The following is a 26337-nucleotide window of genomic DNA, read 5'->3' as shown; positions in this document are numbered from 1 at the left end:
TCTCTCTCCCTCCTCTCCTCTCTTCTCCTCTCTCTCTCTCACTCTCTCTCTCCTCTCTCTCACTCTCTCTCTCTTCTGTCTATCATCTCCTCTCTCTCTCTCTTCTCTTCTCCTCACTCTCTCTCTCCTCACTCTCTAGTCTCTCTCTCTCTCTCTCTCTCCCTCTCTCTCTCTCTCTCTCCTCTCCTCTCTCTCTCTCTCTCTTCTCTCTCTCACTCTCTCTCTCCTCCTCATACTCTCTCTCCTCCTCTACTCTACTCCCTCCTCCTCTCTCACTCTCTCTCTCTCTCTCTCTCTCTCTCTCTCTCTCTCTCTCTCTCTCTCTCTCTCTCTCTCTCTCTCTCTCTCTCTCTCTCTCTCTCTCTCTCTCTCTCTCTCTCTCTTTCTGTCTCTTTCTCTCTTTTGCTGTCTCTCCCTCTCTGTCTCTCTAGCCCACGGAGAGCTGTGTGAAAGCATGATGATCTGTGAGTGGAGAGATAACAGATGGAGCCAAAACTATTAATGAAAGTATTCTGTAGAAAATCCTGTTCATTTCTCAGTAACTAAAGCTCGTAAAAGACTAAAGTAAAGTCATACACCTGTATGTTTTACACACACTACTACTGCACACATACATACATACAAACACACACACACACACACACACACACAGAATTATTCTCACTCTCTGTTCTGCACAGACAGAAACTGCTGAGCATGAGATATGTTAGATTTTGGTGAAGAGTAAAAGTCAACAATGTTTCGTGGAGAAGAACCTTTTGATATTACCTATTGATATTACCGGTCTAACTGCTATGATTCAACTCAATTTCACAAAGGCTCAGCGGTCACAACTGGGTCAAAAGCCCAGTATTAACTGGTGTCTTACACAAAGAGTGGTTTGGACTATGGTGATCAATGTTGGCCATCTCAACTAGATCTTTTACCATTGTCATGAACTTGAAGGCACAGATATCATTACCATAAAAGGAAGAGATCTCCTTTGTTAGCTCTTTCTCCATTGCAAACTAAGCACATTTCTTACAGTAATGAGGCATGACTGATTCATGACAGAATAGACAGTCCTGTTCTTTACACTTTAAAGAAAAAGCAACTTATATTTTCAATATTTTCAAGATGTGAAATGCTTTCCAGGGCTTGATAAGTGTGTGTAGTAATAATTGTTCTTGGCTGCATATATACTTTGGCATAATAAAACTGACAAGTAACAGCCGTGGAGCGGTCTGTGTCTGTGTGACTGTGTGTGTGTGTGTGTGTGTGTGTGTGTGTGTGTGTGTGTGCGTGTGTGTGTGTGTTTGTTCCAGCGAGACAGAGGGAGAGAGAGACATAAAGGAGGGAGAACAAGTATAAGTGACTTTGAGAGCATTTATTAACTGTATGTTTTAATAGAATCACCTTTTTCTGTTATTGTCTTTCAATGGTTCTTAATTTGAAAGTCCTGTAAATATTCAATGGTCTTATGTGTTAACACATTATTTAGATGAGTATGCTTACTTAGGAGATCTGAGCCAATGAGACACGCAGAATCCACCTCAGAAATCACATGACTACCTCTGCCGTGTGGGGATTGGCAGCAGAAATATGCAGAGTTTCCATAAGTCACATCCCTATCAAATGCAACAAAGGGCTTGTGCAGTGTGGACAGCTTCCATGGTTTATAGGATCCCTGGTTTCTATTTGAAGAAGTTAATGAGAAAATAAATAAGCCTCAGAGTACATATTCACACAGTCATACTCACACACACACACACACACACACACACTCGCGGCAGTGAGATGCATTAGTCTGTTTGAATTCAGGGAATGAAATGTGTTCTTGAGGAAGATGTAAAGTAATTTTGAAAGGGAGGTGGGTACAGTGGTGTTTTGACCACATGCTCATACACACAGAACAGACTTCTCCAACCCCAGGCATTTTATATCTCTGAAACACAGGGAGGTCACCACCCAAACTGGGTAAGACAGAACTGAAAAACGTAATACAATGGCATGTGGTCAGTGTATATATGTGTCTCTAATAGTGTTGTGTCAAATATGAAAAACATGTAAAACTGTGTAAAAAAAAAAAATCTAATTATGGTCATGATTTTTCCCCACATTCAGATCATCTGTAATCTGCAATACAAAACTGTAATTGGTCCTATGTAATTTCTATCTTTTAAACCAGTGCTTGTTTGATGTGAACTGTGGAATAGTTTTTTTTTTGTTTTATCTCTGTCTGCTAAAAGAAGAATACGAAAAAAAAAAAAAAAAAATCACAATTACAGAGAGGTCAAATGGCCCTTAGTGATAGAGAGGAGAAGACCTTTAATTGGTGACCTACACTCATAGCCCTTCTCTCTCTCTCTCTCTCTCTCTCTCTCTCTCTCTCTCTCTCTTTCTCTCTCTCTCATGCCTTCTCTGTCTCCTGGCTCTGGTTGGGGTGCTCATGTTAGTTAGCATGCTGAGAGCTGAATAAAAGGGAGAGCTTTCCTAGCCTCAAATTGCATCCCTCCTCCTTCCTCCTGTCTGCGGCACTTTGTGATGGAAAGAGTATGAGGGAGAATGAGAGAAAGAAGTGTTGATTGGGGCTGGTGAGGAAAGAAAGGAGGGAGGGAGAGGTAGAGAGAGAGAGAGAGAGAGAGTGAGAGAGAGAGAGAGAGAGAGAGAGAGAGAGTTACTGATTGAGGAAGTGCTGTAATTTGCTGGATAAAGGCCAAACAGGTTATGTGGTTTTCAGCATGACGTGTGTACTTTCAGGTCTGGAGCAGCAGACACAGTGTGATCCTCTGTGCTCTTGTTCTTAAAACCTGGACGTAGTTTTTATTACTGTTGTCAAATTGTGGTGTTTGTGTGGATGGAGATATGTGTGTAGTCTTTGAGGGTGCGTGTATATCTGTATTTGGTCTGGAGTGTGTTTGCATGTTTGTATTCCTGTGTGTGTGTGTGTGTGTGTGTGTGTGTGTGTGTATGTGTGTATGTGCTCGTGCATGTGTGTGTGTGTCTGTGTATGAAAACAAATTCTACATTCCTGCCAAATTATATTGGTTTGTGCAGTAGTTTATATGTGTGTGTTTGTTCCTCTACATTATCTTGTCATCTTACAAAAATGTTTTCCGTGTTGTTTCCATACCAACTGTGTTGCCGTTTCTGCACCTTATTCATGTCTTAATTCTAAATTTGCACATAGTTCATTTTATTTTTTCATTTATTTTGTTTTTTAACTCTGTTCTTCTCTTTCTTTTGACTGAAAATCATTCTTTTACAGCATTTTCATCCATTCTCATCACTTCTTTCTTATCTCTTCTTTACCTGGCTGTGCCTTCTTGCAATTTCCCCCTTTTTTGTCCACCTGCTTCCTAGAGCTGATCTGAATTTGCACTAATTGGCCGGCTGATTCAATGCTCTATATAAGGATATCTAGTGATGAACAGCTGCGGCTGTGTGTGTGTGTGTGTGTGTGTGTGTGTGTGTGTGGGTGGGTGTGTGGGTGGGTGGAGTGTGTGTGCGCGAGCGTGCGTGCCTGCGTGTGTGTGTGTGCGTGTGTGTGTGTGCGTGTGTATGTGCGTGTGAATGTGTGCTTGTGTTTGTTTGCGTGTGTTTGTGTGTATGTGTGTGTGTGTGTGTGTGTGTGTGCGCGTGCATGTGTTTGTGTGTTTAGGTGGGTGTGCGTCTTTATTCGGGTGTTTGTGTGGGTGTGAGTGTGTGCCACATTAATCTGACATTGTTACATAGGCCCACTAATTGAGAGCAGTCATGGTGTTTACCATCACAGCCTTACTCCAGCACACAACATGGTGCATGCCAACTGTCTAGCCTGAAGGCAGCTCTCAACCCCAATCCTATCACAAAGACACTGAATTCAAATGTTTTATAGGTCTATTTCTACTAAATGTTTTTTTTTTTTTTTTATAAATGTTAGTGTTACTTTTGTTACATTGATTTTCATACTGTGTTAATTGTTTGTTGATATGCCTGCCCATGATCATGCTTATGAAACACTGAAAACTGACTTGACATAGGCCTGACCACAACATCACAATGTCCTTCCATAGCTCCCATCTTTACTCTTTCAAAAAGCCACCAAGAATAGGTGTGTAATTTAGGATTTCACTCTTGGAGTGAAACACAAGCTGCCTTGACAAGAAGGAGTAATTTTCTTACTGATAGAGGGGGCCTTATTTAGGACATAAACTAAGGGAGTGTTTGCATTGCATTTGTGCTGATTGTTATGACGCACGGCTGACAAAGAGCTGTGTGTTGTATCTGTGGGAGTGACTATGTGCGTGTTTCTCTCTGTCTCTCTATCTGTCTCTCTCTCTCCTCTCACCTGCAGCTGTCAGGAGTAGGAGGCAGCAGGTGTGCTGTCAGAGGCAATGTTAGGGCCGGTCACCTGCAGGATCACACAGCGCACAACAATGTTACACAGCATGCTCCTTGACATACAGCAGGCTATTTATGAGAGAGAGAGAGAGAGAGAGAGAGAGAGACAGAGAGACAGAGAGACTGAAAATGAAGTTTTTAATACTCTGAGGCTATTTGACTGAGGCTATATCGACGGAAGTACAGCAGCGTTAATTCATAAAAAAAAAAAAAAAAAAAAAAAAAAGACAGCAGTCTTCCCCAAATTTTACTGTTTAAATGTTTAAATGATAAACATTTGTTATGTGTGTGTGTGTGTAGGTCCGGACTGGTACCTGGTGCGTGTGGAGCTTACAATTATGGATGTGAATGACAATGCCCCAGAATGGACTATGATTCCCTCTCCATACCTGGCTGTGGTTTCACCCAATGCTCCAGCTGGGACACTGGTGTACAAACTCCACGCTGAGGACCGAGATGATGGAGCCCACGGGGAAGTGGAGTACTTTCTGTCCGATGGTAAGAGTTTCATGTTTGAAAGCCATTTAGTGGTTTGACATTAGTGCCAAAGTAAATGCCTAAAATAGGCAAATGAATTAGTTTCTCCCAGAGGAAAGCCAATGTGTTGACTTACTTTGACTTATGAAAATGTTTCAAATTCGATTTACATTTTACCACTTTTTCTAAAAATTGTCTTCTGGTCTAAAGGAAACCTCTTAGTATTTTTAAGATGTCACTAAGTAGTGACATTTAGTCATAAACCATTAACAAAACAGTGGAAAAGCTTTTCAGTTGCCACTCATTTTTCATTTTCACACGAAAGGCTTTTTTTTTTTTAAATGTTTGCTTCTCAGCAAGCTATTCATTTGTTGGCCTAATGTGTTTTCACAGTGACTGTTGAAGACAGGGACATCATACTTAGTCACACTTTGTTAATTGTTCCTATTACAGATAATTCAAGATGCTTTCCGGATTATGACTGACGCCAAGTTTTATTTTTTTAGCCTTGGTTTCGTTTTAAAATTGCTGGTTTTATGAAAATACAGGTTGAGCATCCCTAATCCGAAATGCTCCGAAATCCGAAATTCTCCGAAACCCGAAAGTTTTTGAGCACCAACACGACGCCACAAGTGGAAAATTCTGCACCTGACCTCACTTACCCATGTGGAGCTCTGTCGCTCTGTCGGCGCAAAGATATCTCATTATATACACTGACACACAGTCATGCGCCACATGACGACATTTCGGTCAACGATGGACCACATGTACAACGGTGGTCCCATAAGATTATAACGGAGCTGAAAAATTCCTAGCGCCTACTGACGCCATAGCTGTCGTAATGTCACATCGCAACGAATTACTCATGTACCTGCGGTGAAACTGGCATAAACAAACCTACCGCACTGCCAGTCGCGTAAAAGTATGTCGCATACAACTATTCACAGTACATAATACTTGATAGCGACAATAAACAACTATGTTACTGGTTTATGTATTTACTATACTGTGCTTTTATTGTTACGTTAGAGTGTACTCTTTCTACTTATAAAAAAAAGCAACCTCATACATCTCGTGCTTACTGCGTCTCTGGACAGGTTTGTAGCTTAGGAGCAATAGGCTATACCATATAGCCTAGGTGTGTAGTAGTCTATAGCATCTAGGTTTGTGTAAGTACACTCCATGATGTTCGAACAACGATAAAATCGCCTAACGATGCATTTCACCAAATGTATCCTCGTCGTTAAGCAACACGCGTATTTCAAAATCCGGAAAAAAAAAAAAAAAAATCCAAAATCCGAAACACTTCTGGCCTCAGGCATTTCGGATAAGGGATACTCAACCTGTAGTAATGAAGAGGTGCATTGAGTCAAATATTAAAGAGCTAAAGATTTTGTTTGGAAATTAAATATTCATCAAATATGCATTAACCTTCTATGAATGGTATTTTTGGTTCTTAACAAAAATCTTCAGAAGTACCTTGCAATGGTTTTTAGACATTAAATTACTTTTAAAATACATTCTTTTTATGGCAATATTTCTGTCAGTGTAATTACAGAACCTGTTATAACATAAGGACTACAGAACCTGTTATAACATAAGGACTAATTGAACTGTCTGGTGTTCTGTAGGGGGTGACGGGCGCTTCGAGGTGGACCGTAAAATAGGTCATGTGCGGACGACAGGTCTGCCATTACAGAGGGACAGAGAGTACCTACTGACCGTTGTGGCTGCTGATCGATTAGGCAGCCGTAGTCCAGCCGTAGTGCTGTCAATCATAGCTGGACCCAGAGCTCCACAGTTTACCAACGCCTCATATACCATGTCTATACCAGAGAACACACCAGAAGGACAACCGTGAGTACACACACACACACGTACACACACACACACACACACACACACACACACACACACACACACATACCAACACACACAAATTATTAATTTCACATTAGTATTCATGATTGCATTGATATAATTGAGATTGCTCATTTTGCTCGAATGCACACAGAGCTAGACAAAGCATATTATATGCTGTACACACACACACAGACACACACACACACACACACACATGCATTCCTTTTGCAATGTTCCCATTCTGCAATTACTGTAGGATCAAGTGAAGCATACACAGTCTGTGTGTGAGGCCTAAATGACTAACGTAATTCATTAGATCAAGGATTCTGTACCTGTGTTTGGTCCCATGCCCATGAGTCAGAAAATATGGAACCTAGTTGCTCTGCTGTTTCAAACTAAACTGCAAAGTTGTAAAAATTGTTCGTTAAAGTTAAATTGTATTAGTTAATCATCTGGTTCACAGTTAGTGGCCTAATTTTCATTAGGAATGTTTGTTGAGCAGCTAAAACAAGTAAAAAGAGAGAAGTAATTCATACATACTCTTTTAAATAAAAAAAAAACAGTACCGTGGAATAGTATGAAATTCGATATTTACCGCAACAATTTTGTGTTTTTTCTTCTACAGAGAGAAAATAAAATTAACAAACAGTCAAATGACTACGAACAAACTGTTTATTCAGGCTAGTGTTCTGCCAGACATTTATCATATCATTATTATTGGTGTTAACACACAAACACACACACACACACACACACACACACACCCTTACACCCCCATGTCAGAATTGTCAGAATGACTTTTTATGAATTGTAGGGAACTTTGTCTATGAGCAGCTTTGGCAACAAACCAATCCCTCCCCCACAGCCTCTCTCTGTCTCTCCCCCCAACTGAGTCCTGTGGCTGTGGGCAGCTCTTAGCCTTCTCCTCCGTCCTGCATCTCTGTGTCTGCATCGCTTTGTCTCTGTGGACATAATTGATTTAGCAGCTCTGTTTAGGCTTTAGTCTGTTGGCAGGCTTCAGGATATCTGTCCTTCCTCTCCTCTCCTCTCCTCTCCTCTCCTCTCCTCTCCTCTCCTCTCCTCTCCTCTCCTCTCCTCTCCTCTCCTCTCCTCTCATCAAATCATGGATAAAATCTCCTTCCCCCTTCTATCTTCCCATCCCTCTATTCAGTTCATTTCAACTGAATTCAATTTCAAAGCTTTGAATGCAACTTACTTTTATTCATTCTCTTTTTCTCTGTCTGTCTGTCTGTCTGCCCGTCTCTCTCTCTCTCTCTCTCTCTCTCTCTCTCTCTCTCTCTCTCTCCCTCTGTGTGTGTTTGTGTGTGTGTGTGTCCCTCTCTCTCTTTCTTTCTGTTTGTTTTTCTCAGTCTTTTGGATTTCATCTTGGTTGCATCTTATAATGAACTGCTCCAGTGTTTTTTATTATTGGCCCAGACACTGATCTAATGAAGACATGCTGGTTACTGAACCAAACTGTGCCAAAAGGTGCACAGTGACTGAGATGGAATGCATGCTCCTCTTCACTAAACTGGCTGGTGACAAATGAGCCGCTGTTGTTCATTTGGACCAGACTAGCAAATTTGTGTAAGGAGAGAGGAGACTGTTACTTGTAGCTTCGTGGAATTACAGTGTATATATCGAATCATTCTTATTATTGTAGTTGTAAAGTGAATCAGCTGTGCTGGTTATCATTCAAGGGTTTAGAGAAGAAATTGTGAAGTGGTACATGTATATTGCCTCTAGATTTACACTATTTATAAGAAAACAGAGAAATTATAACAAAGAAAACAGCAACATCATCGTCAACAACAACAACAACTGCAAAAAAGTTACACAGTCATTCATTAACCTTTCCATTTTTTCTCTCTCCTCCTTTCGTTCTCTATTTTCCTCCTCCATCTAGTTTTCTGGTCACCACAGCCTTGTCTTTCCAGAAGCAACCAATAAGCTACAGTCTGCTCATCAACCCCAGCAGTCTCTTCAGTATCCAGGCAGACACGGGTGAGATTAGCCTGACTCGGAGTATGGACTATGAGACGGATCAACACCGCTACCTGCTCTTGGTCCGGGCCAGCGAGAACCAGGACAGTCTGAGCAGTGCAGCTGAGGTGGGTCCTTTTGTTAGATAACACTGACAGAAAAGTCTTTTTTTTTTTTAACCGGTTAAAGTAACAGATTGGACTGGTACCACTGGCTGGAGGGTTTTAAGATAGGTGTTTACAGGCTGTAGAGATGTTGTTTACTGTTGTACAGGAACTTAATTGTCAGAGAAGCGCATTGGCAACTGAGGAATGGTACATTGAATTGCTGTGCTTGAAAGGGGATGAAGGGCAGTGACTGTGATCTTACACAACTTATCAACAATCTGCTACATTGTGGAAAAGATGATCCCCCCCAAGGTCATCCTAGAGGCATGCGTAGAGTCTGAATCTGAAAAATGTTCCTGTGAGTTGGCTTACAACTGCATCAATTGTACATGTCTCCCTCAGTACTGAAAGTGGATGGACTGTTGATAATGTCATAATGTCACTCAGCCATGAAGGTGGAGTGGGATGGTGTGTCATAGAAGGATTAGCATGGTGCTGTGTTCAAAATGTCCACTCACCCGCTATATAGTCCATTATATAGTGAATCAACCATAGTGCTGTTCGAAATCTCAGCTGTAAATTTCCGACACTGTAAAGTGCACTGCAAAATCATCGCGAGTCACGGCAAAATGTCGTGTACAGAAGCTGTACCCCACATCGATCGGCTTAGACCATCATGCATCGCAGCTTGTCTCTTGAAAGCAGGCAAGTCTTTACAGACTAATCAGATGCAGATGTTCTGGCGTTTGTTTACGCGACAGAGGTAATAATTACGAATATCTGGCGCGTAATTATGTAGCGGCGTAGCATCCAAATAGTGTCCAAAACGTATCAATGGCTGTCTGCCCTTATCCCCGGGTGAGAGTTCTATGTAGCAAACACTATATAGTGAGTGAGTGGACAAGTGGACATTTCGAACACAGCTTGGGACTTTTTGTCTTTGACCCTTAAGGAATGTATCTAGCCTCATCTAGTCCTGAAATGAGCCGCTCAGTGACCCTTAGGTTTGTTCTGGCCTTGAGCAGGCAAGTTGGGCACAGGGCCATATGCCGGAGCTAAGGGATGTCACAGAACAATGCCACGCCCCAGTAAGCCCAAACAGAGACACACACACAGAGGACGTGAGCGGATGATGAGTTGCACGGAGAAAAAAAAACAAAACAAAAAAAAACACTGGCAGCAGCTCCTAAGATTCCATAGTGAGAACTCAATGATACAGAAGTTTGAACAATGGCTGTGAGTGAAAAACAGAGAGAGAAAGAGAGAGAGAGGGAGAGAGAAACAGAGAGAGAGAGAGAGAAACAGAGAGAGAGAGAGAGAGAGAGAGAGAGAGAGAGAGAGAGAGAGAGAGAGAGAGTTACTGAAAGAAAATAAGAGGAAAATGTGATTCTGCAAGAAACTTTGACTTGTGTTTCACCCCTGCCTACGCACAAGTCCTGCACTCACCCCTAGTTCCCGCTGTGTCATAGTTCACTATGCCAACACATCTCCAGCCATCTTCTCTGCCCCTGAAGCCTTTGTGCTCTGTGAAAAGAGAACATTTCCATGACTTTAAAAGCAGCTTTCTCTACTTGTCCAACTCTTCTTGAAGTTTTGCTTTGTGAACTTGAACCATTTTGCAGTATCATTTTTCATGTCGGGATGTCTATGGTGAGTTTCTTTTGCAGAGTTTCATCTGAAATGATTCAATTTACATCACATTCTGACAGGGATAATTTTCCAGGGCTAGCCAGAGTGACACTGGCCCTCCCAAAGTGTGACACCCCCCCCCCCCCATCCCCACCCCCCCCACCCCCAAACACCACCACCACCACCACCACCACCACCACGGTGGCCCAGTTTTCAAGTGATTCAAATTTTCAGAGTTTAGCAAGGTGCCCGGGCTTTCTAGCAACAAACTAAATTTTTCGGTGACTTTCAAAGGGGCATTAATGTGGTGTTGGTAGTTGAAGTGCATTCCCTACCAAATGCTGTGACGTTGCTTAAGGATACACATAAACCCTGGATGTTTTTTTTTTCCCTTGACTCAGAATAAGATTCAACATTTCATCAGACAGACAGTGGCAAAATCCTCCACCATGACTATACAATCACTCACTGACTCAAAAAAAAAAAAAAAAAAAGACACCATAAAAAATATTTAACATTTCTTTGGTGGTCAGCAGTACACAATGTTCATGTACAAACAACATTACAAATTCTGGTTGCCTCTGAGCCTAGCATGCAGATAGACGGAAGTGAATTTAAATCATTTATCAGTTGTAACAATAACTAGATACAGAAACATTGACAAGACGCTTCCTGCTCGGTACAGCATTAGCATTAGCCAATATTATGAGAGAATAAAGACAGATATGTCAGGTAAACAGACATTCAATTAGTTTCGGCTGAATCCTGCCAGGGTCGCTTAAACGGACTGCCATTGGGTCAGGACATATAACCGTTACGGGGAAATGTTTATACATTATGGTTATTTCCCTTTAACAGAATCCCTCCTTCATTTCTCTCTCTTTCCCCTTTTTTTAAAAATTTGTATTTATGCTTAATGAGTCACCGCTGAGGGACTGTTTATGGTGTGTGTAAAAGCCATTTCATTTATTTATTGATTTATCGATTTGCATGCTTTCCTTTTTCACAGCAATGCGCAAGTCACCATAGGGGGATGTCAGCACATGTGTGTAAGAATAAACATCATGTAGTTATTCTATTCCGAGTCTCCAAATTCTGTTTCAATATGACAGTGCAGGAATCTCCTTTAAATTTGGCATTGTTTGGCAAGGACCGTATATTGGTCGACTTTCAGAATCATGGGTGACAATTTCACTTTAGTCTATTTTAAAAAATTACCTTAACGCCTTAAATAAATCATTCAATATAGGCTTCATTTAGCTTCTTCCTGGACATTACTTGAGATTCAAAGGCTAGATATTGCTTTGCAAGTAAGAATCATATAATACCTATTGATTCTCATCTACATTGATTCGATAAATTTCAACTGTATTTTCAACTTTGGTGGTCACCCTGTGATTGCTTTTGTCCCCCTGTTTGAACACTCCATGAAAAAAAAAAACCAAAAAAACACTAGAATCTTCCCATTCTGTGGCTCCTTGTTCAAAACCTTTCAAAGAGCACACTGTTGTGAGCTCTCAAAGGTAGGGACACAGTAGCACCAAGGACATGTTATTCTCTACTGATGTATATATATATTTGAAAATGTGTTTGCTCTATTATTGTGGGTCACAGCTCCAGTTAGAGAAGGAAATAGGTAAATTCCTGAAATATGAAACTTGTTATTTTTTTTTTCTCCTGTTTGTAAGAAGTTTAGAATCCTTTTGTGACCCGACGAGTCATTGAAATTGGAGTGAGGACACCTGAAAACAAAGTTGTCTTAGAGCTTTGTGTAGATTTTCTCTCGTTTCATTCTTGAGAGAAGAAAAAAAGGCCTGTGAAATGTTAGGTGAAGATTTGTGTAAAATGCAAGCTTATTTTGCAATACTTATCTAAAGATACATTTATATATCTATATATATATATATATCTATATCTATCTATCTATCTATCTATCTATCTATCTATCTATCTATCTATATATATATATATGTTTGTTTGTTTGTTTGTTTGTTTTTTTATTAAATGTCAGTTTTATGTAACTCCTATCGACAAGAGGGTTCTCTTCAGGACCGTACCCAAGCCGCTGAGTTCTTTTTGGCCAAGCCAGTTCCAAGCAATTAAAATACAAAATCCTGTTGCATACCTGAAAAAGAACCGTGTGGACAGAAAACTGAATAGTTTAATGAAGAAATATGCCGCTGCACTCTGCTTTATCTAAAATATTCTCCCATACGTCAGCAAAATGATGAACAATAAGCTAGACCTTTTTTGTAAATGTAAACAGTGGCATGCTCAGAATCCGAATTTTGGGATGACGTAAACCACTTGACACAAAGGATGATCCGCTGTTTTTCACACTAGATATGAAGGGATATACTACGTCAAAATTGTGTCCAAACAAGACTGAATATCACTTACATTTAGACATTTGAATATATTGTACTTTTTTTTTTTTTTTTTTAATTAGATATGCTTTTTGTTTCGCCAGTGTTCAAATCTCCAGTGAATTTTCGATAGCATTCCTGCAGATGTGATAAGAAAAATGAATAACAGAAATTTTCTTTGATCTCAGTAGCAATGTAACTGTCTGCTCAGTTACATGAGGTGTGCACTCACTTGTCACGTCAGACATATGTTGCCTCCTCGTTCATACATTCTGTGAGAAACGCTTGTATGTGTGTGTGTGTGTGTGTGTGTGTGTGTGTGTGTGTGTGCACGTGCGCGCGTATGTGTATGTGCATGTGCGTGTGCGTGTGCACGTGCATATGTATGATTATGTGAGTGCATGTGTGTATTACATGGCAAGACTTCAGGGAAAAGTTTTTTTTTTCTTTTGAACCAATAAAATCTCTATGGTTTGATCTCTTATGCACAGACAGTAGCGAAAGAACAATCCAGCTAAAGCTAGCTCTTCTCCCACTGATAAACGGCGGAAAAGATTACCATAGCATCAGCCCTCCACACACATTCTCTCCCTCTCTCTCTCTCTCTCTCTCTCTCTCTCTCTCTCTCTCTCTCTCTCTCTCTCTCTCTCCCTGCATCACAATGGTAATTTCAGACACTCAGGATATTGAATCTGCCTGATCCTCTCTTCTTGATCCCATAACACCGTCTTTCATTTCACTTTTTCTTTATTCTTTCGGTTTTTCTGTCTGGTGTTCCTGTCTCACTGTGAATATTTTTTTTTTCATGGCCTATACATGTCTACACATGCATCACTGACTTCCAATTTCTCTTGTTATTTTTATTCTGCCTATTCTCCTTTTGTATTTCTTGTACTCTCCTCTGAATCTTACTGTCCTTCTGTCTCTCTCTCTTTTCGCCTGCTCCCCTTCTGTTGTGTGCTCTCTTGCTCTCAGGTGCGTGTTTTCATCACTGATGAGAATGACTGTGTGCCAGAGTTTCTGCAGTCCATTTACAGTAAAGACAGTGTACCTGAGACTGTGACCACTGCAACATCACTCCTGCAAGGTGAGGGAAACATGTGGCTCCTGCTCACACAGCAATTTCTTTCTCTCTCTCACTCTCTCTCCATCTCCCTCTGTGCGTGAGTGTGTGTGTGTGTGTGTGTGTGTGTACGCATCTCTTTGCTGGGGGTTGTTTGGACCTTTAGACTGTTATGAAGTTTGTTGCGAGATAATTGTGCCTACATGACAAATGAAACCATTAGGATCTGGGATATTAGCCATATTTTTCTGTTTGCATGTGCGTTCTCTCAAATAAATTCGGGTACCTTCATTTCTGTTTGATTCTCTCTGTGGAACATACACTATCTTTGGCATATTACTTTTAATTGCATATGTGTTTGCTTGGGAAAGAACACACATTTACATACAGATACAACAGAGGACATCTCCTCAGGCTAATTACAATCTGAGATGGGGTTCAGGCTCCTCTATGACTAAATTCACGATGGAGAATGACCAAGAGTTGGAGACAGTTAGACATGGCACAGGCTTGCCTGCGAATCAAGATGAAATGGGATAAAACGGCCATAAAAAGACAGCAAAACCCGAACTCTAGTCAGAAATTTAGATTTGACCAAAAAATATGCCAGACGGGCTTGTGTTGTGAAATCTGAGGCCTTGGCAGACATTTTGAAGGATTAGTTTAGAAACCACAGGCAGATTGAGAGAGAGATTTTAGTGAGACATTCAGCAGGTGCGTTAGAACCCCTCAACAGGTGCACACGAACAAGCATCTGTGTATGTTTGTGAGTGTGTGTGTGTGTGTGTGTGTGTGTGTGTGTGTGTGCGTGTATATCATATTGTGCTAGTTGCTTTTACAATCTTACTAAGATTATCGTTATTACAACCACACAGCCATAGAGGTACAAGCAAGCACACACATACACACACACACACACACACACACACACGCACACACACACACATATATATGTATGATACAAACAAGCACTACACCCTTACTAAAGTCTAACATCAGATGATGTGAAAAACCTGGATTGTTGACTCGAATAACATTAAGACAATCTTTTTTCTAATTAAAAAAAGATCATGTTTGTTTTTTTTAAAAAAATTCATTACTTTCAAATCACATATCAACTGAGTGAGGTTTTACTAAATTCAGCTTTCCCTTTAACAATCGCTGTATTTGTTTTGCCTTGTTCGTGGTTAGGAATTCTTTTCTAGTACAAACTGTTTTAAGAGGATATGCGGGAGTGTGCTTACTTCATTTGTATTCAAATGTGCGACATGAATTTTAATTGTCAACAAATGTAGAATTTGCTTCTTTGCTCTATCATGTACATTTAATATCTTATCTCCACCTGTAGAGGATTCAGTCTCCACATGGCTGAGCAAAGTCACGGTTATGTGTAGGCTTCATCCCTAATCTAGCACACCTGACTCTGCAGGCCTTTGATTACCTGAGTCTGGTGTGTGTGTGTGTGTGTGTGTGTGTCTGTGTGTGTGTGTGTGTGTGTGTGTGTGTCTTGTTACTCTTGTCTCACGGTCTTGTTTGCTGTGATTTTGTATGTGTTTCTTTGTTTTGCTTTGGGCTACTAAACTGTGCATGGAGGTTTTGGAAACCGTCTGAAGAATGACTTCAGTGCAAAGAGAAGCACTTGACTGAGAACTGTACGCATGGCAACCAGAAAGCTGCAAAATGCCTCCCTCAGTACATGGAAGGTCAACCGTTGCATTTGTCCTCTCACAGTATGTGTTGAGTTGTTTAGTTATTCAACATAAATTGCTTGGAGGAGAGTATTGTTCATTTACCTGTAACTGCTATAACATAAGCACCCAACTGTCAGTCACTGCCATTTAGCAGAGAGTGAGATAGCAACCCTGAATAAGGCAGCCACCCAAGGGAATATAACCATTCACTCTCCCCTGGATTCCTCTGCGTAGTCAACATGTGTAGCACAGCTTGAATTCATGTAAAATAAAAAAAAAAAGTACTGTAAAAAGGTACATATCTCAGGAGCCCAATATTTTTTTTTCTAAATTAAGTTGTTTTTTTTTTTTTTGTCTTGTTAAATTCCCTTGGGCTGCAGATATTTAAGATTAAAAGTGAGGCAAAAGAAAGCTGTTGGCCTCTGACCTAAAGAAAGAGGTTAATGTTTGCCCTAGATTCTGAATGTTATATTTATAAATGTATTTGTGGACACATGTCAGCATAATCTCAAGCTAAATGAACAATAAAGGAATATTTAACTGTGGTGTTCTACTTAGGGAAAAGGAGATTTATGGGCAGAAATTGTGTAGTTACTAATCCCAGGTTGATGGTAATCTTGTCAGACCCCCAGAGGAAACAGACAACCCCCCCCCCCCCCCCCCCCCCCCCTCTGGATTGCTCTGTCCCTAATGCAGCTTTCAACATGTCGTGCAACTTAATCAGAAGCATTACTGAACCGCACAATGTCACTCAGCTGTCCGCTGTGTTTTAAATCCAATCCAACAAACAGTGGCTGAAAGTCTTAGAAACGTATGGTGCTGTGCATTGAGGACACATTGCCATAGAGAGATAACCATGGGCCAATACACGTTTAAGACACCGTTGTAAAATTAAATGAAGCTGTGAGAAAAACTTTGATAGCAAAAAATATAGAAGCTTGAAAATATGAAATATGGGACAATTGTCTATTCTCCTACACAGTGCACAGGAACTCACAGTCTGTGCTTTAACAAGACAAATTCATACTGAAATCTCACCTAAAGAGGTTACCATTGTTTATATGCCAAACAATGACAATAGAATCTTATTATTTAAGCCATTTCTCTTCCATTTTCATTTCAATATTTTTATAAGAGTTTGGCGGAATGTTTATTGTGGAACGCCCCAAAGAGATATTTATTTAATGGAGAGCTCCAAAGCACATGCAGTACAGTACCCGGAACACTTCCTTGATAATATGTCTCTTGACGATGATTCTTTTAGGTGATGAGTTCATTTTAAATTGCATGGAGTTGCATTTGCCCTGTATTTTAATTCAGAATGAATAAGCTGCTGTTAGCAGTCTCCAGTCTGGCTGTAAACTCAGACCTCCTCGTCCCTTGGTCCATATTAGTTGAACTACTGAATGGGTCCCTGGACTCCCATGTGGTCTTTGTTCTTTCTCCCTTTGTAGTTTTGCGTGTACTTGTTTGTAAAGTTCACCTTAAAATCTCTCTCTCTCTCTGTCTCTCGTTCTCTCACTCTCTTTCCAGTGTCTGCCAGTGACTGTGATTCGGAGCAGAATGCAGAGATCATGTATTACACACTAAGTCCAGACTTTGTGATTTCGGCCCATGGCACCATATTCCCGGCGGGCCCACTGGACTACGAGAGACCCAACCACTTGTATGAGTTTGTTGTAATGGCCGTGGACAAGGGGGAAGTGCCCCGCACGGGCACCGCCACCGTCCGAATACGAATGGCAAACGTTAATGATGAACCACCTGAGTTCTCTCAGCATGTGTGAGTAACCTTTATTCCCTTCGTCGTCATCGTCATCATCATCATCATCATCAACATCATCATCATCGTCATCGTCATCGTCATCGTCATCATCATCATCATCATCATCACTGATTTCTCCTTCTTCTACTTCTTCTTCTTCTACATTAACATTGATGAAACAAGGGATTGCATTTTCTTAATCATCTTGACAAGCATTGCTGTCACAGTAACATAACTTCGTCACTGGGGGCCAGTATCTTTGCTTTCATGTGTTGTTAGTGACTATTAGTCACCATTAGTGACTATTAAGGTATTAGAGATATTTTCCAAATGTAGGGGGCTTAAAAAAGACCAATCAAATTGAGTAGAGGGCACAGTGATTCCAAATGCAAATGAATAAATCAATTTGTATCCAGAAAGGAAAGGAATTGAATAGAGATTTCATGCTTGTCAAACAGCAGAGAAAGTAGCAGTTCCTCATAGCTCTCTGAATCATTCATAGCTCACCAGTGCCACATTGTCTCACACAGCATTATTGCTGGCTCCTACAGTGCGTTTCAGCTAGTTCTATCAAACAAAGAGGCACATTCAATCATCCATGCCTTCAGTCATTCTGTAGAGACACTCAGAGAACAGATAGGGACAGAAGGGGGTTATGGAGGTGGCAGTGGAGATGTTTTGAGGCGATTTTTGAAAGCTTGAAAATCTGCCTTGTGTGCATTCGTATGGTTGACTCCCAAATGTGTTTGAATGAATGTCTGTGTACTTTTTTTTTTTCTGCTTACACTGTAAATTTGAAATGTTCAGATGAGTGTAAGTGGCACAGAGTTCATTGCACATGCCAGTGCTCTACATTGTTGTAAATACTTATGATAAGGTGATATTCTAAAGTGCTCCTGTACTTGTGTAACTGCATCTGTGAGTGTAGGTTACACAGTCACTGTGAGAATCAGTGAGCACTAGCAGGAGGTATTGATGAAGATTGGTTGAAGGTATTGTGATGTGAGGCTCTTGACTCCCCAGTTGTCTGTCAGACAGTCAGATTCGACTGCAGCAAATGTGTGAGTACTGATTCCTCCATGTAAAACTTGCCAGAGTTGTGTCGAAGTCGTAACAGAGTTATTTCACCTCACTGAATTCCCTCAATATGTTACACCTACTTTCAAGAAGTTGCTTTCATTAAAATTGCATTTACTCTAGTCAGTGTAAATTACAGGAACACCAAAAAAAAAAAAAAAAATTAGACGCTAACAATTCATTTAACAATGGTGAATTCGCTATGCCCCTTTTAATTCCCTCATCCTCATCTCGTTATGCTCCTTTGGAGTTTTTTTTTTTTTCTCACTCTCATCTTAACTTCCCTCCTCGTTATTTCCATCTATCGTCACATTACCGAGGAGGAGCAAGAGGCGTTGTTTGTGTCGGAGGGGAGTAATTGAATAACTTGCGATGTCTGTGGCTGCTGTTTGTTCTGTCAGACTGGCCTAATTTGCAAGAGCTTTGTGACGAGCTGCTCAGCTCACGACAGAAAATAAGCCTTGTCACTCAGGCTAGGTTTCGCGTCGGCACATCATTACCAGGGGAATGTTTGCTTCCACTAACCTGAGCGACAGGAACGAGGCTCGATGGACAGAAAGATATTTATGAAACTAAGCTTTCAACCAAGCTGTCTGTTGACTTTGCATGAGAGCAAAAAAAAAAAAAAAAAAAAACGGAGAGAGAATAGAGCATGAGCAAGTCGCTCTCCATCACTGTTTGCTTTTTTTTTTTTTGCTTTTTTTTTTTTTATGGAATATTTTGAGGCAGAGAAAAGCACAATACGCTTATACTGTTTGCACTGTGGCTTTGCGGCAAGATTTGTTTTGTTTTCTTTTGTTTTGTTTTTCCCTTTTTTTTTTTTTTGCTTGTTTTTTAAATTAAAAAAAAAAAAAGAGAGAGAGAGACTGTTAGAGTGAATGGCCCTGGGCCACTTGTTTAGTTTACTTTGATTCTTTCTTATTGTTGTTGTTTTGCTTTGTGACCCTCATGATAATTGGACGTATTTTGGTGGAAATGGGCTTGATGGCTTTGGTAATGAGAGACAGAGAGACAAAGAGGGAGTGATAGAGAAAGAGAAAGAGAGAGAGAGAGAAAGAGAAAGAGAGGACAACACAGTGGAGAATACACTGATTCCCCAGGCAAGTTTGTGTTGCTTGGGTTCTGTCTCTCCTCTTTCACAAAATGGCAGAACTCTGGGTTGTTTCCACTGTCAATCAGTCGTCACAGGCTGTGACACCTACACTGTTGCCATGGATGCCTGATGGATTGAAGTGGGAGGGGGTAACTGAAACATTTTTAGGTGATGGGTGACAGGCTCACCCTATGGAGGTGCTCCTTTTTTAGAGTCTTCAGAGAGAATGTCTCAGAATGAATCCTTTGAGTCATCTCTGTGTGTATGTGTGTGTGTGTGTGTGTGTGTGTGTGTGTATGAGTGTGTGTGGTGTGTGTGTGTGTGTGTGTGTGTGTGTGACTGATATCAGGCCTTTGAGCTTGGTGACAGATTACAGGTCGGTGATGTCGTTTGTTGTGAACCGGGTGTGGCACACGGAAACATGGTAGGGGGAGGAAAGGCATCTCCATGGCGACAACATAAATCGCCTACATGAAACGCCTGCCACCTCTCTTGCGTTAACCATCCATCAGCCCCCGTCCCAAAGAAGGATGACAAGTTCAGCCGCTCCCTACCTCCCTCTCAAACCCCTTTCTTTCACTTCCATCCATCTCTATAACTGTCTTCTGATTGCAGTCTTCCCATCACTCTCTAACTTTCATCTCTTCATCACTTTCATTTTATCGTCTCTGCGTACAATTTCAACTTGTTTTTTGTCTGCTTCTTCCTCTCACAGTATGTCTCTCTCTCTCTATCTCTCTCTCTTTCTCTTTCTCTGTCTCTGCCTCTCTCTTTCACTTTTCTTTCCATTTTTTTTTTCTGCTTGTTTGTTCGATCGTTCAGCTTGCCAGAGCGACAAAGATGAACCGATCCTGTATTTATGCTCTGTAAACTCTAAGTTTTCATTGGGTTCAGGCAAGAATTGATTGAAAATAAGACAGCCATTTCTACAGGACTCTTTTGATTCGTCCGTCTGCCGTCTCTGCCAATATTGAAGGCACAGAAAAATACTAAAAAATGATGAAACGGACTGCATACAAAAGGATTCATTCCTCCTGTGTGAGAGAATTCTCTTCTTCTGTTTGAATACCTTTGTTGTCTTGATGTTCCCTTTCTGATTGCTCTTGGGCTTCAATTATGCTTGTCTGCATTCCATTTACAAAAACAAGATGTTCACCTTTCCAGTGTCCTGCGGCTCTATAGCAGCAAGTAACAACAGACACCAGAGAAGATTATCCTTTTGGATGTTTGTTTCTGGGTTTTTGTTGGTTTTTTTTGTTATATTTTCTTATTGTTAAGACAATGGTGCTCTCTCACTCTCTCCCTTTGTGGTGCCCTTTAAATGTTATTACTCTTTGGACAGGAGCTTATTAGCTCTGATGGATTTGACAGGCTTGCTGATGTGCCACACAGAAGTACATCATGAGTACGAGGGTGAATCCACCCATAGCTGGGATCTAGGGGTCACCAGCGCTCAAATTGAGACATGTGTCAACCCTGTCACTCATTCCTAGGTCTAGAGGTTATTCAATTGTTGAGACATGTCAGTCTCATGTGGCAATTCAATATGGCCTTTAACTCGTAATGACATAGATTTCTGTTGTACAGTGCGTGCTGGCATTTCTTGGTATTTGCATAATTATGGATGTAGACACAATGTGAAACTGAAAGTTCACAGGCGAAACCATACACTTACACGTATTTGGAAAGAAAAGTTTTTCTATAACTTACAGGGTGGTATTTGAGTAATAGGAGAAATCATGCTTGCTTGTCATATTCGTTATTCTTGGTTGAACTGCTCAGCATAAGCACAACATTTTAATATTGGTGGAAGTGTTGAGTAGGAATGGATAACTTTCTTATCCACATAAGAAGGTTTTTAATCCACAAAGGCACTCTGGTCATTTGCAACAACCAGCTTGTTGAAGGATTGGAAATTGCAATGGTTTCTCAATAGTTTCTGCATGAAGAGATATTTTACATCATTTTTTAAGCTAGACACACTAAATGGGTAAATGTTAGATGTGCAAAATGACTCTCTGTGACGGTTATGAAGGGCTTTTTGATTTGTTGTTTGTACCCAGTGAGGGTTCCTTATTATGAAGTTCCATGTTTCATGGGCAGTTCAATCATTAGCAGCAGTAAGAAGTGGACTTTATAAAGCCATAGAAACATAGTTTGTAATAGTTCATCAAGAACATAATACCAATTTGTTTCAAATACTAAAATAGTAAATTTATGCTAAAAACAGGCAGTAGCCCACCACTAACACACCACCACCACAGAGTCCTGTGTTCGAATCCAGGTCTCTGCAATAGAAACACAACTGGCAGTGATTGCAGGTGGGAAAAGCCAGTAGAGGATTTAAACCCTGTCATTGCATCAGCAACTTCTGTGATTTTTTTCTTTTTGTTCTGTTTCTCTCTCTCTCTCTCTCTCTCTCTCTCTCTCTCTCTCTCTCACACAGCTTTCGTGATGTTTTGTGTTTGACAACATCAACAGACATAAAATGCAGACATGGGGCACTCTGATATTGTCATATTTATCCCTATTTTCACCCTCACACTCCAAATCTAGCGTTGTACAGGAGTTGTAGGGTGCTGATGAAAGGTAAAGCCTATGTGTGCGTTTCTGCATGTCTACAGCTATCGGACGTTTGTTTCTGAAGATGCTGGACCAAACACTCTGGTTGCCACGGTACTTGCCAAGGACCCGGATGGTGACGGTATCTCATACAAAATTACATCAGGCAATGAGGAAGGCAACTTCGTTATTGACAACCAGAAAGGTGAGAGAATACTGGTCTTACTTCTCTTTTGTCCAAAATCTCTCTCTGTATCTCTCACTCTGTCTTCTAGTCTGCCTCTCGCTAACCTTCAGATGACTGATTGATTTGTATTGTCCTATTCTTATGCATATGCTGGAAAAAAGTCAGTTTGTTGAAGCACTAATTTGATCCATTTCTTACTATTTTACAAATCCTTTTGAGATCACAGAGAATGGGAAGCCTTCAGCAATATATCACTGATTTTTTCCATTGTATTGATACAAACAATTACACTTTTAAACCACTGCTTTGATATGACGTGTAAATGTTTTTAATCACTGAAAGCTTTTGTTTTGTGGAGTATTGAATGTGAGGTGAAGCCCACTGCAGAGAAACATTAGTCAGACTAAATGAAAATTACGATACTGAGTGTACCACAGATATCTATGCTGCAACGAAAGACTCTCCTTTGGTCTCGTACTTTTATAACACAAACAATGAGGCATAACAAATTCAAGGTTAATAAGGTGAAATTTTCACTTTCAGTTAATTTACTCTTGAGCTGTGAAGAATAACCCTTTCTAAGTTAACATAAGCAGTATTATTTTATTATTAAAGATATCACAGAACATTGGCTTTAGAAACAGAAAGAAAGAAAGAAAGAAAGAAAGAAAGAAACTTAAAATGCTCTTGTTGGCTCTGCAATAAGAAACATCAAATGAGATATACAAAAAAATGACTCCAATCACAATTAATAGAACTCCAAGCATCCGGAATGCATGCCCAGATGTGCAGCTTATTCCGGGCACTCACAAGTTCCTTAAACTGGGTTCCTCTTTTATTCCTGGCTCTCTCTGCTCTTCATTCTCTTAAAGATCAAAGACCTGTTTTATTATGCCTGCTCCTCGCTTTGTCAGGTCTTGCTCTCTCTCCCTCTCTCTCTCTCTCTCTCTCTCTCTCTCCTGAAATTCTCTCAATCATTCATTAGATGTTAGTGCTTTCCTCTATTCGATCATTTCTTTTGGGGCAAGACAGAAAGCTGCAGTGAAAGCTCGTGGTTAATTTGATGGTAACTCACAGAGGAATACGTCCTGTTTGATTTAATGCCACTTTAAGAATTCAAACAGTGGAGTCAATAAGATGATCAGCCCTTTTGTATTAAAGACATAAATACAAAGAGAGCATCTCGTCTTGTCCCGTGAAGGACGTTTTTACTAACGCTGAGCGGGAAAATGTTTAGGCCGATAATCAGCCAGATCATCTAAAGCACACAGCTCCTGACAGGTTTTTATTTTCTTTTATTTGTGTTGTTCCCCCCCTCCCCCAACAGAGCAGGGTTTAAACAAGATTCCGTCATCTCAAGGCCTTCAAGAACCCATGAATAAATGAATATCGTGAAGAGAAGAGAGGTTTGGCAGACTGATGCAAGAGCAAGCATCTAAGACCATTCGATGATAGCTTATATGTATAGCTTATTAGCCTGTCTGCATTGGACATGGTTTGCTACCGTCTGAAGCATATATCAAAGCGCCGAGCATGTATAGATCCTCTTAGACAGCTCTTTGAACTAGTTATGATTGTGCTGATTATGATGTACCATCCTTGCGTTCATACTAAACAAGGAGTTTCAAAACTGTGTTGTGATCATACACGTAAATGGATTAGATAGAGCCCTTATCTGTGTCATGGGTTTAAATGGGCTTAGATTTTATATAACATGAAGATTTTAATGTATTTATTTAGGAAGGATGTCTATGGTTCTTTAATGTGTTTTTGCAGTATTTTATGCAGGTCTGTATAAATATATATGCATATGCACATACAAAGAAAAGTATTCATATAGAGAAAGAAAAATACCTGTATGCAACGATTATATTCAAAGGAACATGTGTAACACAAAAATATTTCATATGTAATATAAAATCTGCAAAAACAAAACATAATATAAAATCTGTAAAAACAAAACAAAAGCAAAAAAAACCAAAACGTTGCAGTAGAGCAGCCTGCCGTGTATATGTGCAGTTTTGATTCCTTTCTTTGGACTAGTATAAATGACCCTAATACTGTTGTTTCCCTCAGAGCAATCTTTCCCTTTGGGGTACATCAGCTTTTCACTCTCCTTTGCTCCTTCCTTCTCTCAATCCTCTGTTTTTTGGGGGCGAAACATTAATGAGAGCTGGCGTGGGATGAGGGCCAGTAGCTTGCCCCCCCTCCTTTTCCTCATCGAAAGTGACGTTTCTTTGTTGGACCCCCTGCAGAAAGATCTTCTCCGGCTCCGAAGCGTGTGCTGATGTGCTCTGGCTGCGTTAACCTAGCCCCCCCCCCCCCCCCCCCCCCGCTCCACACAGAGTCATCCGCAGACATGATGTATGCTGTGTGTTAAAGAGAATAGAGAAACAACACACAGTCAAACACGCACATATGCGTTGAAAGTGCGCACGCACTCACACGCTGGCATGCCCGTGGCTCAGTGCGCACGCAGACGCAAACGCGCTCTCTTACAGATGCCCTCTGTCCAAAGGCCATGAAATCTGTTTCATCTTAATCACATGCCTCGCAGCCGCCGCCGCTGAAATCTCTTACACGGACTTCACTGAAGACACATTCTCTCTGCATCAAACGTTTGCATGATTACAAAAGCAACAATCACTACAAAAAAAAAAAAAAAAAAACCCTTTACCAAAGGCTCTGTCTTTTCACATCAGAATCTTTTTTTTTTTTTTTTTTTAATAAGTGTACAATGTTATTGTATGTCTCTTGGATAAATGTGTTTCCGCTGGGTGATTTCTTACTATTGTACTTTCATCCGTGTGTGTGTGCACATATATGTGAGTGTGTTTGTCTGTGTGTGCGTGTATGTGTGTGCGTGCGTGCGTGTCTGTATGTGCTTGCGGGAGCGTGCATGGCCATATTCACATGAGCTTTGAGTACTTATGACATGTCTCTCTTTGTGCCAATATGTTTCCCAATCACTAGCCTCCCACTCGGCGTAAAACCAGGCGAATCAACAGCTCCTCTCGCCCGCAGGACACACAGCTGTCTGTGTGAGCAGGGCTAGATCCTCTGACAAGCATCATATGAATATGGCATACACACACACACACACACACACACACACACACACAAAATGCCAAATTCACACACATACTCTCATCTGCTACACACATATGCACTGAACTCAAACTTTTACCCCTCACTCCCTGTGGCTCTGTGACATTGGGAGAGGAGAATTCGGATTGAATTAGAATTGATTATGTTCTTTTTTTTGACGATGAACTGTGTCACAAAAGGACTAGCACCATGCATTTAAATCAGCTTAGAGGGGATGTGTGTGTGTGTGTGTGTGTGTGTGTGTGTGTGTGTGTGTGTGTGTGTGTGTGTGTGTGTTTGTGTGTGTGTGTGTGTGTGTCTGTGTATGCGTGTTCGTGTATGGAGTTCTTGCCTTGTATCTGTCAGTCGTTGTGTGCATCTCTCTTTAATGTTCCTTCGCTGTGTGATGCAGATAGGAGTCATCCAACATTTTAAATTATAAGCCAGTCCAGTGCAGGTCTAATGCGGTTGCTTTGAAGGTGATGAGAATATATAGAATAATCATTAGGTCATGCCAGCAGTGACTCTTTCCATCTCTGCAGATAAGGTGAAACACAGAACGTGCACTGGCTGCCCAAAATGATTGCACAAACATAGACACATACTCTCACATATACATATTTAAAACCTCTGCTTGTTCACACACATTTCAAACCCATGCAAATGTGTATACACACTCTCACTCATACAGATACACACAATGACCTGCATATTCACACAGCACACAAAAATATGTATGCTTACCTCTCCATGACACACATACACACACACACACACACACACGGGATTGGGGGGGGGGGGGGGGGGGGGGGGCTCACAAATAAATGATTAAACTGTCTTTGAGAGGGTGAGACAGCAAAGCATGGAAAAATTTCCCTCTCGCTGCAACATGTATAAACCTGGAGATCAGGGTCTACAAGGGAACACACATATGTTATAGGGACCCCAGTCGCTAAAGGGACACAGGCGTGACTCACTACAGACATTATCACTATAGAGGAGAAATTGCCTCTGTAATTTTGACT

General features: G+C 40.8%; 1 protein-coding gene across 1 annotated transcript in view; it reads left to right on the top strand.

The window, feature by feature from the left end:
* LOC115804505 (neural-cadherin) overlaps positions 1–26337 on the top strand; it is a 158379-nt gene that overhangs the window by 48131 nt on the left and 83911 nt on the right. The window contains exons 2-7 of the mRNA XM_030764986.1: positions 4663–4860; positions 6471–6696; positions 8609–8813; positions 13763–13874; positions 17075–17324; positions 22101–22243. Of these exons, the coding sequence (XP_030620846.1) occupies positions 4663–4860; positions 6471–6696; positions 8609–8813; positions 13763–13874; positions 17075–17324; positions 22101–22243 (1134 nt within the window). The remainder of the gene's footprint in view (positions 1–4662; positions 4861–6470; positions 6697–8608; positions 8814–13762; positions 13875–17074; positions 17325–22100; positions 22244–26337) is intronic.

The sequence above is a fragment of the Chanos chanos genome, chromosome 2, assembly GCF_902362185.1.
Source record: "Chanos chanos chromosome 2, fChaCha1.1, whole genome shotgun sequence".
Classification (NCBI taxonomy): domain Eukaryota; kingdom Metazoa; phylum Chordata; class Actinopteri; order Gonorynchiformes; family Chanidae; genus Chanos; species Chanos chanos.
The sequence above is the reverse complement of the archived record's forward strand: the minus strand, read 5'-3'. Positions and strand labels throughout refer to the sequence as shown.